Genomic DNA, 19,658 nt, shown 5'->3' with positions numbered 1-19,658 from the left:
TTCTATTATAAAGAGCAGGAATCCCCAAATGGGGAAATATCAGGCAATTTCTCATTCCCGGATCACAAGCCTATTTGCAAACTATCTAGAGATCCTCACATTCTCTTTCCTTTCTCTCTAATTCTGCTTTCCGGTTTCTCTCTCTTTTCTTTTATATGCCAATTTACAAAAATTATCACATTCAGACAAAATCCCCTCCAAAGCCATCTCAACAAACAACAAATCAAACAATCGGCGATTCATAAAAACTCTTAAACCGTCGCGACGAAGGAGTACCAAGATTGGCGAGACCCGTGTCGTAGAAAACGCCAGGGAAAAAAGGCAAAATTTTTACCAATTGGAGGAGGAGGCGTCCAAGCAAGAGCGACTGGATCGAGAAGAGACCCGCAGCCTCCTGCTGGTAGTAGGAGGATACGGATGGCGTGATTCCAAGGGAAAGCGCTCCTGGAAGCGGGACAGCTGCTCGAGGCGGACGTGCGGCTGGCCCTGGCGGCGGCGAGCGGCGGAGGACCGCCCGGGAGGACCTTGCCGCGCCTCCTAGGGTTTGGGGCGAGGCGACGTCGAGGTCGTGGAAAGCTGCGTCCATTGCTAGGCGAAGGCCCGCCATTTTTGGCCGTCGATGGTCTCCGTGAGCTCCAGGCTTCGTTCTCCGCGTTCACTCTATCCTGTTTAGTGTAGGTTTAAGGAGGGCTTTGTTTATCAAGGGCCGGCCCAGCGCCGGAAGCTCGTTGGGCTTTAATTTTGGACCCCTTAAATTGCATGTAAACAGCCTCATTGTACATTTATTTATTTATTAGTTACCTAACGTGTCTTAACTATTTCAGCAGCACTTAACTCTTCCTAATGAGGATTATATTATATGAAATTTTATTTTTCTCATAATATGATCTGGGAGTGCTAAGTATTGGTAAAATAATTAAGGAGCGACAAGTACAACGAACGCTGTTATAGCCGTTTTAGTGAGGAAAAATAATCACCAATTAATGACAGACAAATGTCTCACATTACGCATAATCAAGTCATGTTTCAAGATAATCAGAGGTCCAATTCGGTCGATGCGCCACGTCGACATCCTGCGAGGACGACTCGAAAGACGCCACGTATTGACGACCCCTAGCTAAGTCGACCGCTTAAGCACTCCACTCCGCCGACTAATCGGCCGACACATTGTAATGACGACTCAAAAGACAGTACTTCTCGACCACCGGACGAGTAGAAATGCAACAAAATGCCTCAAGCCTCGAGCCCCTCTCGTGCACTAACGACCAATTACCTCGCAATAAATATCATTAAATGCATTATGGGCGTCATCATTTCTCTACCCCCAATAGTCTTTATGACACATCGGACCACGTTGGCACCGCACATCCCCAATCACTTCGCATTAAAAATACCGAAGCGACATCTCCTCCACTCGCCGGCCCACACTTGTAAAGCAGAAGCCGACATGGCCGCCATCCCATACTCGGTCGAAGTTAGCATTCTATCCTTCTACGACCACTATAAATAGAGGTATTTTTTTTAACAGTAGGGTAAGTTCTGGACTACTACTCAATGTGTTTAAGAAGTACTACAGTTCATTTTTACTTCTTCACTCAAGCAACTCACTGACTTGATCGTCGGAGGAATAACCGAGAAACCTAACCCCACTCTCTTACGATTTGCTATTTGTGCAAGGAAGAACAACTTACTCAAGAACCAGACATTCGGAGGGTTAGAAAACCTCCGTCGACTTAATCACTCCCCTCATTTGACTGTTTGATTTCATAAATCAACAAAAGTTATAGATAGGAGGGTTATGAGGTACTTGAAAAGAAAATTTTAGCCGCCTATTTTTATAAATAAAAGTAAATTAAGAGTGCTGGGAAGACTCTTTTTTTAAGCTTATAAATTTTGCTACTTTCACTGACTTTTGGATTTTATGATAAAAATATTATAAAAATTATTTGGTTAGAATAGTAATTTGTTTAGTCAAACCTAATTTATTTAGATAAGTTTATAAGGTAGTTTTTTTAAAACCGGGGGTATACCAACTTTTTAAAGCGGAACTTGTAGACTAACTTATCTGCTCCTTTGCAAGATGTGTAGAAACGAAAAAGCTATTAGTTTGACAAAAAAAATTAAGCCCTCCCAAACACCCTCTAAGAAACTCCAGATCTTGTAAGTTTTAGAAGTAAGCATGAGAGTTTGATTAACAAAAAAAAAAAAAAAGTTCATTATGGATTTGAACTTGTTGAGAAAGCTCTTTTACATTTTATATTCATTTTTCCCTTACACACTGAACAAACCCGAGCATACACAACTAGCATACGCAAACTTCTGCTTTGCTTCTTGTCTTTTTCCTTGATCTTCTACACGCCTAGATATATGGAGTATATTTGGTAGCACAAATTGGGCCAAAATGCTCGTAGCACAAACAGAGAAAGCCTCAATGATATGAAGGAAACGAGAGGCTAGGCCTGCCTCAAATTGTAGTTAGGCGGCTGCACCAAAAAAGGCAAAGCCCACTTGGACCTCACACACAGATATTAAGAGCTACGTTGGGTGCAACTCTTTGGTCGCCTCTCGTTTAATACTAAATTTCAATTTAATACTAAATTTCAATTTAAGGAATAACAATTTTGAGACTTTTCTTAGTATCATTAAGTATTAATTAACTATTAATATAATAGTTTATTGTGTACAAAATTTCAATTTAATACTAAATTTCAATTTAAGGAATAACAGTTTCGAGACTTTTCTTAGTATCATTAAGTATTAATTAACTATTAATATAATAGTTTATTGTGTACAAAATTTCTAAATAAAACAATTTTCAATATTCATCACAACTTTCTTTTCCCAATAGAATGAACAAAGATTTTTCTATTAGGAAAAGAAAATTAATAGGACAAAAACCATCTCACAAATTAATAAATAGATTCTAAAAAATTAGAATGAAATAATAATAATAATAATGATATTTAGAACCGACAGACAAAGATATTAGTAGCTACGTTAGGTGCAACTCTTTGGTCGCCTCTTTCCTCTTAGCTCCTTTTGTGAAACTTAAACACGTATATATCCAATGCTGCTATTAAAATTTCGATTTCTTAGGATAGAAGTTTTATCTGTAGTGGGAAAATGATATTTGTATTTATGAAGTAAGCAAAAATTAGGTAATTAATAATCTACAGACAACGAGATATTTGAACACAAATTGTTGCCCACCCTTTGATTAATACTTAATAGACACAGAAACATAAGGCTAGACTGATGTACTTCACATTCTTAATCACAATCATCTATCTTTTAACACACAATCATGTTTCCTTAATGTGAAGCCGAACAAATTTTAGTCGGACAAATTTTCAAACCCAACGTGTTTGGCAAAAAAATTCCCAAAAAAAGATCCGTTTCAAACTTAATTTCAAAAATCGACCTAGTTGGACAGACACTGGGTCAGTTTTTGAAAAAAAAAATCCAAACTTCATGGAAATTGAAGTCCCGTGAAGTTTTGTTATATAAAAAACTTCACGGGACTTCAACTCCCGTGAAGTTTGAGAACTTTTTTTTCAAAAACCGACTCAGTTTCAGCTAATTGGGTCTGTTTTTAAAATTAAGTTTGAAATGAGTCTGTTTTTTGGGAATAAAATTCAAAATAGGTTGGTAATGAAAATTTGTCCAATTTTAGTCGGAAGATATCATGCTAGTTTTGTTGTGAACGAAAAATCGCAATCATTTAGAAAGTCGACATTTTGAAGTAAGCCCAATAAATGCAGCCAGAACAGGCTAAAAGTCAGCCCACTTAGAAGAAAACAATTAGTGCGCATGTGGAGAGTTGAGGATGAGATCAACATTTGTTTTCTCAATTAAGTTTTTCTATCCAATTAAAGAACAAGAAAAATCTATAGATTACATGTGTCATCCATACCAAATTAGGAAATAATAATAATAATAATAATAATAATAAATCCTCCTCAACTCTCTCTAAACTTATTCACATACCCTCATCATGCCTTCTCTACCCATAAACATGTTCTTTTCCTCCCCCACACCCCATTCCTCTCTTAACAACTACCCCTAAAAAAGAACTAGTTAATATCAATTAATTAAACCTCATGAAAAATGCACAGAGAATTTATCTCACAGTAGGGATTAACAATTTTTTATTTATAATTCGGATAAACATTATTAATATTCACGAAATCCGGTGAGTAAGGAGATTTGATCGATAGGTTACATAAGTTCTCTGTAACTAAGGATGTTGAGGATCTCTGCCCGCCGAGGAATATTTTGGATATTTCAATCACCTTCTTTGTGGTTCAGAATGTTCTGCTTGTATATGAAATGTTCTGAGAATATTTGTATTTGATTTTTCAGAATTTGCTTACTCATGCTGTGATTGATGAAGAACAAGATGGGCGTCAAATGAAGGTAAATGGGTGATTGTGTATATAGTTATTGGAGTTTGTAAATTTTATTGATGCAATTAATTTTTTTTTTTGATGTACTCTCATATTTTTATACTACCATGGTGTAGTCAGTTATATTTCTAGACTTCTACGTCAATATATTTTTGATATCCTCAAGTCAAGAGAGTAATCTTTTTAGTTAAACTGGTGAGAAGCGTACATTATCATCTCATGATTCTCACATGACATTAAACCTATCATTTAATAAGTAATGTCATCTGGAGTTCATGTATGTAACTCTTATTAAAAAAGGGTTAGAATGTATAATTGACTACAAAAGAGGTCTACCTGCATCAACCTTAAGAAGAAAAACCTTATATAAAAAAATGGGACCACCTAAAATAGCACGAGATGATTGTTATTCTTGAATCATTTATGTTGAATATGTGTGTCTAAGAAAGCTCCAATAGTCAGAGGGGATTTAATTTCTTCAACTCCTAACTAATCATACAAGCAAGTTTTTCGTAAATTATCCCGTTAAAAAATGTATCATATAGAATGAAATGGAAACCATATTTTAGCAAAAGGGCGCTTCTACAGGGAACAACGCATCATCCAACCGGAGGGGGACAACTCACATGTCGCCCTCTTGGGTCCCCTGGTTGGGGGTCCCTAGGGCATTAATCCTTAGCAAAATCAGCGGTATACAACTTGTGTTTCTATAAAGGGTTTAGGTTATGGCCAATACAGCAATAATTAAAACCTTGTGCTCTAACTAACTATCCCAAGTTCCTAATCATCTATTATAACAAATAAATAAAAGATAAAAACAATGGCAACTTGTAAGCTATGGCTTGTTGGCATGTTATTTAATTGTTGTTTACCTGTCATTATATTTTCTTAATTTAGAATCCGTATCATTAGAATAAAGCACCTAAAATTTGATAATTGTCCTTCATTAATTATTGAGTTTTATCATAAATTATGATCAATCAGAAAACTGAAATACGAATCATGGTGTCACTCTTTTATTAACTTAGGATCAATGCTCTCCATTAAACCCTAATGAAAACCATAATACTCTACAATTATATGAATGATAGCTTATTCCATATGAAACTGCCATTCACATTTGCTGGTTATTGACTCATTTTAGATGGATGCAGGGCCGGTCCTGACATATTCGGGGCACTTGGCAAAATTAAAAAATGGGGCCTCTTAGTATCAAACATTCAATTTGTAACAACGATATTTTATTTTATTGAAATTAAATATAAGATTACAAAATTACAAAAAACAATTTCTTCTAGCATTGTTTGATGCAAAGTCGTTAATAATGGAATCAATATCTATGTTTTGTAACATCTCATTCTCGATGCATAGCATTGCTAAATTGTTCAATCTTTCTTGTGCCATTGTTGAACGCAAGTAGGTTTTGACCAACTTCAACTTTGAAAAACTTCTTTCCGCTGAGGCTACAGACACAGGCAAGGTTAATAAGATTCGATAGGCAATTGAAACATTTGGATAACAATCAACATGTTTAACAAATTCCAAAATTTGGAGTGCTGTCATTGACACATCTGGTAATGTATTTTGCAACACTCTTAATTCAGAAAACATATCATTAAAGTCAATATCAGATGAATCATTATGAGATAAAACTCTTTCAAGGTGATTGCAAGAATCTCTTAATTTATTATCATCTAATGACTTCAAAGTATTTGAATCACATAAAAATCCAAAAATGCTTTCAAATGTCTTCAATTGTTCAAATCTCTCTTTCAATGAAGTGATTGCCATATCCACAACAATAAAAAAATAATTAACTCTAAAATTAAGACTCCTCCATGGATTGTATTTCTTCATTATGATCATTTTCATCAAATTGTTTTTTCCTAATGATCCGGCGTTTTGTTGGAAATGTAGGATCCACATTCATATCAAATGCAACACTTCTAGCAATATCCAAACTCTTCTCAAACCCATCATTTCTAAAGTTTTCAAAATATAACATCACATCTGATACCTGTTTCATAGTAGTATTAATGTTCATATTTTTATTTTGTAATTTTTTGCTCACCATGTTAATAGCAAATAAAATGTCATACCAAATAATCATACCAAGTAAAAATTCAAAGTTATGAATTGCAGTGACCAAACTTTCAGCAATCTTATTTGAGGGGCTTGAAATCTAATGGCTTTTACACTTTTAACCCTACTCTCCCAACGGGTATTATACAAAGATTTGACAGTAAATGAAGAAACATTATCAATTAAGATCTTCCACCGCTTAGTAGAACTCGAAAATAATGAATATATACGTTGCACAACTCCAAAAAATGAGATAGCTTTAACACAAGAATAGCTCAAATAGGCATGATTGTTTAATTTCATTGATTACTAAATCTCGTAATTTTCGTCAAATTAACTAACTTGTTCAATGACTTCAACCAACTCTATTTACTAAGGTTTGCTTTGACGGTTTGAATTCCTACAATATGATCTTCCTTTGGGTCAGATTTTGGGCCATAAAATACTTAATACTATTAAAGAACTTTATAAAATTTTGGGGCCCCTTTTCATTGGGGGCCCTGTGCGGTTGCGCCCCCCGGCCCTAGCCCAGGGCCGGCCCTGGATGGATGAGAATAGTTTCTGTATATATACAATTTACAATTTATAATTATTTCATTTTTTAGATGGATGGGTACTCTACTACTCTTCTTCATGCTGAGAAGCCATCTTTAATATGAATTAATACATATTTCCTTATTTTAGCTTATACTTATAATATTTTGCCTCTCTTGTAACCAATAATTTGGTGCATCATGTGTTAATTCAACTCTGCACGAAAAGTCCCACTTAAGTAGGAATTGTGGTGGCTTGGCTGCATAAACGAGGCAATCCCAAATAATTGTATGAGTTAAAATTTTATCTGACTGTATACTCCTTTCTTTTAAGTCCCCATCTACATGTTGATTGCAACTCTTTGTCGCTTCAGTATTTTAATTCTCTTCTGTGGCACTTGAAGCAGATTAATAATGCATTCATTAAGATACTATATTATTTTTTATTACTTAGTCTAGAACACTTTACTGTAGTGAGAAAAGCGAATTAATTAATGTATGGACAACAAGAAAATTTGCAAACCATTTGATAACTCCAAATAGAAGAATAGGACCAAATTAACATCCCTTATATTTTAAGTCCTAATAATTGTCTATCATTAAATAACAACCGTAAATTTCTCCCCTACGATCTTTCAGATCATAGGTATCAAAATTTAATATGACTGTATACTCTTTTTTTTAATGAGCGCTGCTACAGAAACCCAAATATGGGACCAATGAAGGGGACACGTGAGGTGTCTCCTCCCTATTACATAATGAATTGGCATGGCCAGCTCTAACATGTCCAATTCATTATGCAATAAGAAGAGGACACCTCACATATTCCCTCATTTGGTCTCATATTTTGGGTCCTTAAGGCATTTTTTTTAAGTTCTTACCTACATGTTGATTGCAACTCTTGGTCGCTTCACTGTTTTAATTCTCTTCTGTGGCACGTGAATTACTGTTGGATAGCAGGTTATTGGGCCAAACATGATTCCTAGTCTGTTTTGGTTTTGACTTTAGAATTATTGGGATTCCTAGTCTGTTTTGATTTTGGTTTTAGAATTGTTGGATTCCTAGTCTGTTTTGGTTTTAGGATTTCTATATATATAGAACGTTTTAAAAGAGATTATCAGAGAGAAAAATGTTATTTTGAGTACTTTGAGAGGGAGATTTCTGAGAGGTGGGTTGAGATCTTTTAGTTAGGGTTATTTTGTGATAGTTTGAGTGATTGTAACCTGTTTTTTTCTCCTTCATATAGTGAAATCTCCCCATCCTCTCCCCGTGGACGTAGGCAATTGCCGAACCACATAAATCTGTGTTTGCGTTTGATTTTGGCCATTCTTTTGTGAATTGCACTCGTTGGTTGTTCTCCTCCCGTTGCTCACCGACTCGTGTTGGTTCGTGTGCACGCTTTCGTCAACGTGCAACAATTGGTATCAGAGCTCCAGGGTTTCAGACCTAGGGTTTGTTTTGGGTGTAGGAAGATTCGTTGTTGGAAGCTTCGATATTGGAGATCCAAGCTTCGGTGGAGATAGCTTTGCGGAGTTGCCGTTGGAGATCTCATCTTCCTTGTGTGGTTGGGTGATCGTGTTGGAATCCTATCTAGGGTTCAGTTGGGTAATTTCACAAATCTATCAAGTTTAAATATTTTTTTACAATTTGGAGTTTGCAAGCAATGAGAGAAAAAGTTGGGGAAAACAACAAGACAATGATGAGTACAGTTCAGGTTACACTTCAGAATACAAAAATCAGTATTGTGAAGTATGACGGTAAGATCAACTTTGGGTTATGGATGAGTGATTTGTAGGATGCTTTGATTGCTCAAAATTTGGAACAGACCATCATGGTCCACGAGAGTCCACCGAAGTATGATGAGACGGTATGAGACAAGATGAATCAAAATGCTTATGAGGTAATTAGATCTTGTTTGGAATGTGTTGGCCTTCTTGTTTTGATGATGATTAACAAACAATTTATCACTAATGTTGTTTGTCTAGTATTTATGTTTTCGTATTTGTTGTAGACAAACAACATAGTTGGAGGATGGATGGAATAGAGCTTCAACGATCATATCCAAAGGAGGTTGGCGGAATGTCGGTGAAGCCTTGCTATTCAAAGTTCAAGATCCAAGTTAAAGCTTCATCCGAGAGATTACATAGAAGAGCTTATTGAAGATCAAGATCTAGCTTGGGTAATTTAGTTTAGGATTTATATTATGTGTGTTATATACTCTAAGCTCAATTATCTATACACACACATTTTATTAGTTTCCTTGTATATATATGTAATCACATATATATACAACACAAGTTTTGGTTTTCATGTCTATAAATATGAAATTACATGTTTCATATTTATTATTGTGATTTGGTTTATCTACATAGATATGAAACAAATATATTTTCATATACATACTCATAGGTTTCATTTTCTATTGTATTTGTGAAAATATTGTATTCTTAGTTTGTAGACTTTAATATCAGTTTATACATGTTTTACTAAGTCTACAAAAACATTTCACAAAGTTTCAAAAGTTGGTTTATGTCAAAACATCAAAATTCAAGTATCTCATATTTTCATGTTTTGGACTAGTTTGTAAAATAATGATATTTTTCATTTGGGAAGTCCTTTTTCGAAACCAGTCGTTGTAGCATGTTTATTATCATGTCTACAATCATTCCCCAAAGTTTTACATTTTTTGGAATTTATTTGATATTTTTAAATAGTGTTTTAAAATCAGATAACAGCTTTTCAGAACCTGTCATATCCGTTTTGCCTGTCGGTCGACCGGTCCGGTCGACCGATGAAAATTTTCGGTCGACCGATGAAAATTTTCGGTCGACCGATGAAAATTTTCGGTCGACTGACGAATTTTCCGGTCGACCGACGAGTGATTTTTCAGCTTCCAACGGCTAGTTTTTTGACCGTTGCCTTGGGGCTGTTTTGTCTTTTGCTCTGGTTTGTTGGCTGAGTTGTGAGAGGGTATAAATACCCCATTGTCTTCAACTCTCAAACCAACCAAGAAATGTTTTAAAAGAAAAGAAAAGTTTAATCAAGGGTTTAGGGTTTTACTGTTTGTTTTGAGTTTGGGTTTCTGTTTACAAAGGAGGAAGTTTTCACTGCAGATTGAGGGATTCATTCTCAATCCCCTTCATCCTCTTCTTGTGTTCTTAGGTGTGAGTTGTAGAGTTTTCGGTTAGCTAGAAAACCGAGTGTGTAGAAGAAGTTCCGGCTTCCAAACCGGATTGTGTTAGTGGATTTCTCCCCGGGAGTGGGGAGCGGAGACGTAGGACGGAAGGTCCGAACTCCGTGATCATATTGCTTGTTTGAGTGTGCTTTGGCGTTCATTCATATTTATGTTCATATCTTATATCGCCATTGTCATTAGCTCATTATCTATATCATCCACTATCTTGTTTAGATTGTTTACCCCTTGTGTTAGTTTATATATCCTTGCATATATATATTCATCATATAGGATATATCTCATTGTGTATATTGCTTATTCTTGCACATATCTCTTTATATATCTACCTTGCAAGAATACAACTTGTTAATTATTTTTAATTGGCATTTAATCGGATTAGATTAGCATAAGACCCTAATCACCCCCCCTCTAGGGTCTAACAATTGGTATCAGAGCTTGGTGCTCTTTGATTTAAGGTCTAATCGCCTTGAGTTAAAGATCCAAGTTATCTTTTTGTGCTAATCTTGTTTTGATTGCATTTGCATCTTGCTTGCATATTTTTACAAATTATGAATATGAATGATGCATCTTGTTTAGGCTATGATTCTAGTATTGCTCCAAAATTCAATGCTTTCCCCTATGCTCAATGGTGTTTTAGATTTAAACTATTTATGCAATCTAAAAATATTGATCTATGGGGAATTATTGATGATGCTTATATTGTACCCACTATGGAGAAATCCAAGTGGAGTAAAAATGACAAAAGATTGTTTACCATGAACAAGATTGTGTTAGAATATATGCATAATGCACTTGATTCCTCTATTTCTAACAAGCTTGTTTCCTTTGATAGTGCTTACAAATTGTGGACATTCATAGAAGCACATCATGGTAACTTGGAGGAGATCCAAAGGATTCCGGCGGATTCTTCCTCAAGTAATATTGGAGCTTCATCATGCACACGGCCACTAGGCGATAGCCCTAGTGAGGTTTGCAAGTTCGAATCTATTAATGACTTACCTAATGATGAACTTGCTTGTGCTAGTGAAAAATTATTACATGCCTTCAACAAGTTGCAAAATGATTTTATTGATTTACAAAGCAAGCATGTTAGTTTAAAATCCGATCATGAGAAGCTAGCTTCCAATTTTGATATCATTTCTCAAGAAAATATTGCTCTTAAAGAAAATAATGATATGTTAAAATTGGAAAATGAGAAATTATCATCATCTATTTCTAGCTTAACTCATGAAAAAGATAATGCCATATTAGAAGTAAAGAACAGAACATAAAAAATAACACTGCTTCATTTATAAATGACTATTTATGTTCTACTTCTAAAAATGCATATGTGCCTAAAAATGAAGATTTGAATCTTATGAAAAATAGTATTTCATCTTTAGATTCAACTTTGAAAATATGCATTAATAACCATAAGAAGCTTATGGACATGTGTGCCAAGACTAAATCAAAATCATCTACTCATTATGCACACATGTATAGCAAAACTTATAAGTGTTCTATTTGCGGCCGTCAAGGTCATTTAGCTAAGTTTTGTTATGATGCACAAAAACATAAGAATATTAATCACTCTTGTGCATCTCATGTAGCTTCTTCATCACATACTCATGTACATGCACATAATGTTCTCATCACATGTACACACACATGCACCCATTGTTCATCATAAGCATGCTCATGTGTATAGATGTGATCATTGTGGTCGTCTTGGTCATTTGGCCAAATATTGTTTTGATTTGAAAATTAAATCTCATTTGCCAAATGCTTCTAGTAGACCACATGTTTTTAAATGTGATGTTTGTGGTAGGTTTGGACATCTTGCTAAATTTTGTTTTGATTTGCAAAATACTCCAAATTTACAATTTGCTCCAAAAAGACCACATTTGTTTAATGACGTTTCTCATTTGCAAAATAATTTTAAAAGAAAATCTTTATTTGCAAATGATTCCTGTGCACGAGCTAATGGTCCACAAAAACAAATGAATCTCTTTCATTGTACAAATTGCAATCGGAAGGGTCATTTGAATGAATATTGTTTTGACCATGTTAGTGCACCATATGTGCCTAAGAGAGTTCATAACCCTAAGGCTTTGAAGAGTTCTTGGGTACCAAAACAAACTTGATTTTTAAACCAAGAATTTTTTAGTATTCTTATTTTTCCTTTGTCTTTGTTTTGAAAATTATGTTTTGAAATCTCTTTATATGAAAACAATTTTTAATTGATAAAATCTTTTATTTTCATGATTATTGATTTTGCTTTCATGAGAGGTTTGTATTTATAGAACCCTCCGGGTTTATTAGGTGTTTATTCCCAAATCATGTTTACCGGATGCTAGAATGATTATATGGGTTAGAACAAGCTTAAAAGCTTGATATATTGTTGCCTCTCTTGAAATTCTTTTATTAAAGATTTTGTTTTTGAATTCATTATATTTCACTTATATGATGATATTTATGTGTTTGTGCTTATGGATCATCTATTCGTGTCTTATAATGTATTCCATATGTGGTTTGATCAAGTTATGTAAATAAAATTTTTCTTTATTGATCAAACATTGTTTTTGAATATAAACTTTGATTTATGATTTCTCTTGGTTGAATTGTTTTCATTTGAAAACTTTTTTGCATGATTCTCATGTTCCTCTTCTTTTGATTTCATAAATCTATTCTTTTATATTGTTTTTATATTTTTTGTGTTAATGAGACACTATTTTCATATTGACATATTCATATGTGTTCTCATTATCTTCATGTATGTGAGTAAATTTTTAGCATATTCATGTATGCTTACTCACATATGTTTGCCATGATCTTCATCGCATATATTCTATATGGCTTTTTGATAGGGGGAGCAATCCCTATACTTGTTTGATACTCACCTATGCTTATTGATAGGGGGAGCTTTCGCTCTCTTAATCCTTGGAGCAAATCCCTATGTCTTTTTATGTTTGATACTCACCCATGCTTATTGATAGGGGGAGCTTTCGCTCTCTTAATCCTTTTGTCCCCTTTTTTGATGTTGTCAAAGGGGGAGAAATATTGTGAGTATACATTTCTTTTCATATATGCATGTGAATTATAATTCATATATCCTTTTTGTAAATTGTTTGTCATCATCAAAAAGGGGGAGATTGTTGGCCTTCTTGTTTTGATGATGATTTACAAACAATTTACTACTAATGTTGTTTGTCTAGTGCTTGTATTATCTATTCATTGTAGACAAACAACGTAGTTGGAGGTTGGAGGGATTGAGCCTACACGATCATATCAAGAGGAGGTTGGCGGAACTGTGGAGTGAAGCATCGTACAATTCAAGTTCAAGATCCAAGTTTAGCTTCATCCGCATGTGTACCAAGTCGAGCTTAATGAAGATCAAGATCTAGCCCTTGGGTAATTTAGTTTAGGATTTATATTATGTGTGTATATACTCTAAGCTCAATTATCTATACACACACATTTTATTAGTTTCCTTGTATATATATGTAATCACATATATACAACACAAGTTTTGGTTTTCATGTCTATAAATATGAAATTACATGTTTTCATATTTATTATTTCTGATTTGGTTTATCTACATAGATATGAAACAAATATATTTCATATACATACTCATAGGTTTCATTTCTATGTATTTGTGAAAATATTGTATTCAGTTTGTAGACTTTAAATATCAGTTTATACATGTTTTACTAAGTCTACAAAAACATTTCACAAGTTTCAAAAGTTGGTTTATGTCAAAACATCAAAATTCAAGTATCTCATATTTTCATGTTTTGGACTAGTTTGTAAAATAATGATATTTTTCATTTGGGAAAGTCCTTTTTCGAAACCAGTCGTTGTACATGTTATTATCATGTCTACAATCATTCCCCAAAGTTTTACATTTTTTGGAATTTATTGTGATATTTTAAATAGTGTTTTAAAATCAGAAACAGCTTCAGAACCTGTCATATCCGGTTTTCGCGTCCGACCGCACCGTCGATCCGAACCTGGGGTCTAAAGTCCCACTGGGCGACAGAGAGTCTGTCGGTCGACCGGTCCGGTCGACCGATGAAAATTTTCGGTCGACCGACGAATTTTCCGGTCGACCGACGAGTGATTTTTCTGCTTCCAACGGCTAGTTTTTTGACCGTTGCCTTGGGGCTGTGTTTTTTGTCTTTTGCTCTGGTTTCTTGGCTGAGTTGTGAGAGGGTATAAATACCCCATTGTCTTCAACTCTCAAGCTAACTAAGAAATGTTTTAAAAGAAAAGAAAAGTTTAAGCAAGGGTTTAGGGTTTTACTGTTTGTTTTGAGTTTGGGTTTCTGTTTACAAAGGAGGAAGTTTTCACTGCAGATTGAGGGATTCATTCTCAATCCCCTTCATCCTCTTCTTGTGTTCTTAGAGAAGTTTTCTAACTCTTTTCTCTAGCAATTTCATTATTGATTTTCATATTCTTATTATTGCTAGTTTGTTAATTGAGTTAGATTTTATTTTACTCATTGTTACACACACCCACATTGAGCTTATAGTATTTGCATACATAGTATAGTTGGGTGGTGAGAGATTGTAACTTTGAGTTGTGCTTTTATTATGTTCTCATCCATATTAGAGAACAATTTATATTTGTTATATTGTGAGATTGTTAGGTTTTCGGTGAGCTAGAAACCGAGTGTGGTGTGAAAGTTTTCGGTGAACTAGAAAACCGATTGTGAGGAGTGACGTTGATCGGTGAGCGTTGAAAACCGATACTGTGAGGTGTAAACGTTGTTCGGGTGAACGTAGAAAATCCGGTTGTGATAGTGGAATTCTCCCCGGGAGTGGGGAGCAGAGACGTAGGACGGAAGGTCCGAACTCCGTGATCATATCGTGTGTTTGTGATTGCATTGGCGTTCTTATTCTTGTTTTCATATCTTATATCCCCTTTGTGTATTGCTCATCATATTACCCTATCACTTGTGTAGATTGTTTATTTTACCCTTGTGTTGTTTATATATCCTTGCATATATACATATTCATCATATAGGATATATCTCTTTGTTGTTCATATTACTTATCCTAGCTCATATACATTGTTGTATTTCATACTTGCTAGGATAACTTGTTAATAAGTTTTAATTGGTATTTAATCGGATTAGATTAGCATAAGACCCTAATCACCCCCCCTCTAGGGTCTAACAGAATGAGAGTTGAAGTACGATGTGATCGGCGTGATGTCTGCGATAAAGACGCGGGAGATTCTCAACAATAAGTATCTTACGAAGAGTATTGAGAACCGATTACACTTGCTGTGAAGATTGTTCAGATTTCAGATGTCCAGGGGTACCTCACTTACGGATCATGTGAACAATTACACAAAGTTATTGTCGAACTTAGCAAACGTGGATGAGAAGATATCAGACGATTACAAGGCGATCATTTTGTTACGCTCATTACCGAATGAGGATTTTGATACCTTTGTGCTCACATTATTAAATGATAGATCTTCTATCACCTATAGTGAAGTGACTAATGCATTGACGAATTTCGATTTGAGGAGGAATGATAAAGAGTCTTCCCGAGCTAGCACTTCATGAGAGGCCTTGTCGCCGAGAGGAAAGAGTCCATATCCGAGAGATGGCAACAGAGGCATGTCAAAGTCAAGAGGCCACTACTAATTAGCGAAGAACCAGTGTGCTTTCTACAAAGAACAATGACATTGAAAGAGAGATTGTCCGAAGCTCAGAGAGAAGGAGAATATCAAGAAGAAGAGTCCGAAGCTCAGAGAAAAGGAGCATATCAAGAAGAATAGCCCGAAGGCCAATGAGGTGAATGTCGCTAGAGGTGATGATTCTGACGATTTATGCTTTTCTCTATTGATTGCTACAGAGGTTAACCATACTGATGCATCGGATTGGATACTGGATTCTGGTGCTACTTATCATGTGACTCCCTGATGAGATTGGTTTGTATCTTTCGAGAAGCTCGATGAGGGTGTGGTGGTCATGGGAAACGTTCAGTCCTGTGGTATTTGTGGGATAGGTATTGTCAGGATTCAGATGCACGACAGAGTTGTTCGTGAGTTGAATGAAGTGAGATTTGTTCCTCAGCTGAAGAAGAATCTTATTTCCGTTGTAGCTTTAGAGGCAAAGGGATTCAAGGTAACTTTTGAGAGCGTTGTAGCAAAAGTTACTAAGAGATCTTTGGTAATGAAGAAGGAAGTTCGCAATAGGAATCTATATTATCTGAAGGGAAACACCGAGATTGGCCATGTAGCTTCAGGAGTTTCAGAGGCAGATATGAGCAGACTTTGGCACTAAAGATTAGGGCACATAGGTGAAAAGTCACTACATACGCTGTGCAAGCAGGGGCTATTGAAGGGAGCAAAGAGTAGGAAGATTAAATTCTGTGAGTACTGTGTTCTTAGCAAGAAGACTAAAGTGAAGTTTGAGACAACTATTCATAGGATGACACACATCTTGGACTATGTGCACACCGATGTTTGCCGTCTCACTAAGACGGTACCACTTGGTGGTCGATATTGGTTCATCATGTTTGTAGATTACTATTATAGGCACTGTTGGGTGTACATCATGGCGAAGAAAAGTGAAGTCCTAGAGATATTTGTGGAGTAAAGAGGAGATTGGAACTACAGACAGGAAGAAAGATCAAGATGTTGAGATCCGACAACGGCGACGAGTACACTTTAGACCCCTTTCAGCAGCTATGTCGATACGAGGACATAGAGAGATACTTCACAGTTAGTCACACACCATAGCAGAATGAAGTGACAGAGAGATTGAATCGGTCTTTACTGGAGAATGTCCTATGTTTGTTATCGTAGAGTGGTTTGGAGAAGATTTTTTGGGCTGAGACACTTTCATATGCAAGTCACCTCACTAATAGGTTACCTTCATCTGCGATTGAGGGGAAAACCCCTATGGATATATGGTCTGGAGAGCTAGCACATGATTATGATCAGCTCAAGGTATTTGGGTGCCCTGCATTTGATCGTGTCAGAACTGATAAATTAGAACCTCAAGCTAGGAAGACCATATTTGTGGGATTCAAGTATGGTGTAAAAGGATACATGCTTTGGGATCCAGTTGAGAAAAAGATTATGCTGAGTAGAGACGTCGCATGCGATGAGGCTTCGCTCTTGAAGCCTACCAGCTCTCATCAGGTAAAGAGCACCCCGACAGAGAAGACATCGCAGGTGGTGGAGATTGATGCAGGTCCATAGAGTCCAGATGAGACCGTATCTATTAAAGTGCTGACTGAGGTGACGTCAGGAGAGCATAGTGATGGTTTGGAGGACACAGGTACGACAAAGCAGAATCATGGACCGACGGCTCAGGCTCATAATTCGATTGCAGTTCGGAGACCGAGGAGAGACATACGGTTGCCAACGAGATATAAAGACACAGTCGTTGCATATGCACTTCCGATAGAGAGTGCCGACGAGATGATGCCTATTACATTGAGAGAGGCTGAGCAGAGTTCAGAGGCTGATTTGTGACAGGAGGCTATGTAGGAGGAGATGGAGTCTTTTCATAGGAACGACACATGGGAGCTTGTTAAGCTTCCAAAGGGGAGGAATGATATTGGTTGTAAATGGGTGTATACGAAGAAGGAGAACATTCAGGATACTCCAGTGAGGTTCAAAGCTAGATTAGTAGCGAAGGGTTATGCACAAGAAGAAGGCATTGGCTACAATGAAGTCTTTTCTCCAGCGGTGAAGCGCTCTTCGATTCATATCTTACTAGCTTTGGTGACATAGTATGGTTTGGAATTGGATCAGTTGGATGTGAAAACAACTTTTCTTCATGGTGATCTTGATGAAAAAAATTATATGACTCAACCATTGGGGTTTCGAGCTGCCGGAAAGGAGAAATTGGTGTGTATATGAAGAATTTGCTATACTGGTAGAAGCTTGTTACGAATTTGTGCTTGTTGAGGCATTTCGAGGCCATTTGGATGAAGTACGAGGGGCTTGATCCCATGAGAGAGGAGGTACGTAGGCAACCACATTGGTGCAGCCGGATTTGGAGAGACGACACATTGGTGCTCTTGTTGGCGTCTGCTCGGTTTTGGGAACACTTCGCTAAGGTGAAGAATTGTTGGATAGCAGGTTATTGGGCCAAACAAGATTCTTAGTCTATTTTGGTTTTGGTTTTAGAATTATTGAGATTCCTTGTCTGTTTTGGTTTTGGTTTTAGAATTGTTGGATTCCTATTCTGTTTTGGTTTTAGGGTTTCTATATATATAGAGCGTTTTAGAAGAGATTATTAGAGAGAAAAAGAGGTTGTTTTGAGCACTTTGAGAGGGAGATTTCTGAGAGGTGGGTTGAGATATTTTGATTAGGGTTATTTTATGATAGTTATAGTGATTGTAACCTGTTGTTTTCTCCTCCATATAGTAAAATCTTACCATCCTCTCCCCGTGGACGTAGGCAATTGCCGAACCACATAAATCTCAGTGTCTGTGTTTGATTTTGGCCGTTTTTTGTGAATTACACTCGTTGGTTGTTCTCCTCCTGTTGCTCGCCGACTCGTGTTGGTTCGTGTGCACGCTTCCGTCAAAGTGCAACAAGCACATTAATACATTAAGATAGTATCTTATTTTTTATTGCTTAGTCTAGAACTCTTTATTGTTGTGAGAAAAGTGAATTAATGTATGGACAACAAGAAAATTTGCCTACCATTTGATAACTCCAAATAGAAGAATAGGACCAAATTAACATCCCTTATATTTTAAGTAATAATAATTATCTATCATTAAATAACAACCTTTAATTTTTTTCCCCTTACCATCTTTCAGACCATAGTTGTCAAATCCCTGTGCATGGCTTAGAGGCATCCTTCAAAGCATGGTCTTTGGTATTTAGGGAAATTAAATTCCCGTGGGTGCTCTTCAAGAGAGTAGAACATGAGACCTTGAAGCACTGGTCATACGCACCTTACCAACTCAGTTAGACTCTTTTGGGTCATTAATTTGTTTAATGAATAATTGTAATTTGTCTTTGAGTGTGAATTAGGAAAAGAGCACAAATCAGGGAGCATTACGAATGTTAGATTTAGAATGACTTATAATCACATAACACAAATGGACGGCTATTTATTAATGTTGCGATCTCTCAGTTACTTTGGCTTTACTAGAGAGAATCGAAATTCATGTATAAATGGCAATCAACTCAAATAACTAATAGCGCATGTGCGCAAATTTGAGTATAGTATCACATTTTCCTCGTAAATATTTTATCTATTTAGGTAGGGGGAAAGATAAACTATATATGGATGACATATTGACACCCTATCATCTATATCAAACCATTTCTTTTTTGGGTCTTTGTCATATGACTCATATATTAGACAACCAATTCTTTGTTATGTTGGAAACTTATCAAATAATTAAGATTATAGCATGCAGATAAATCTGAAAAAATAAACAATTAAAACTGGCCTGATCGGGAGCAGTCGTG

At 36.0% G+C, this 19,658-nt stretch overlaps 1 protein-coding gene across 1 annotated transcript in view; it reads right to left on the bottom strand.

Moving 5' to 3' along the window:
* The window catches only part of LOC109820379 (protein TRIGALACTOSYLDIACYLGLYCEROL 4, chloroplastic), a 6,600-nt gene extending 5,952 nt beyond the window's left edge, over positions 1–648 (bottom strand). The window contains 2 exon segments of the mRNA XM_020386508.1: positions 477–520; positions 523–648. Of these exon segments, the coding sequence (XP_020242097.1) occupies positions 477–520; positions 523–607 (129 nt within the window). The 5' untranslated portion in view covers positions 608–648.

The sequence above is a fragment of the Asparagus officinalis genome, chromosome 8, assembly GCF_001876935.1.
Source record: "Asparagus officinalis chromosome 8, Aspof.V1, whole genome shotgun sequence".
Taxonomy (NCBI): Eukaryota; Viridiplantae; Streptophyta; class Magnoliopsida; order Asparagales; family Asparagaceae; genus Asparagus; species Asparagus officinalis.
The sequence above is the reverse complement of the archived record's forward strand: the minus strand, read 5'-3'. Positions and strand labels throughout refer to the sequence as shown.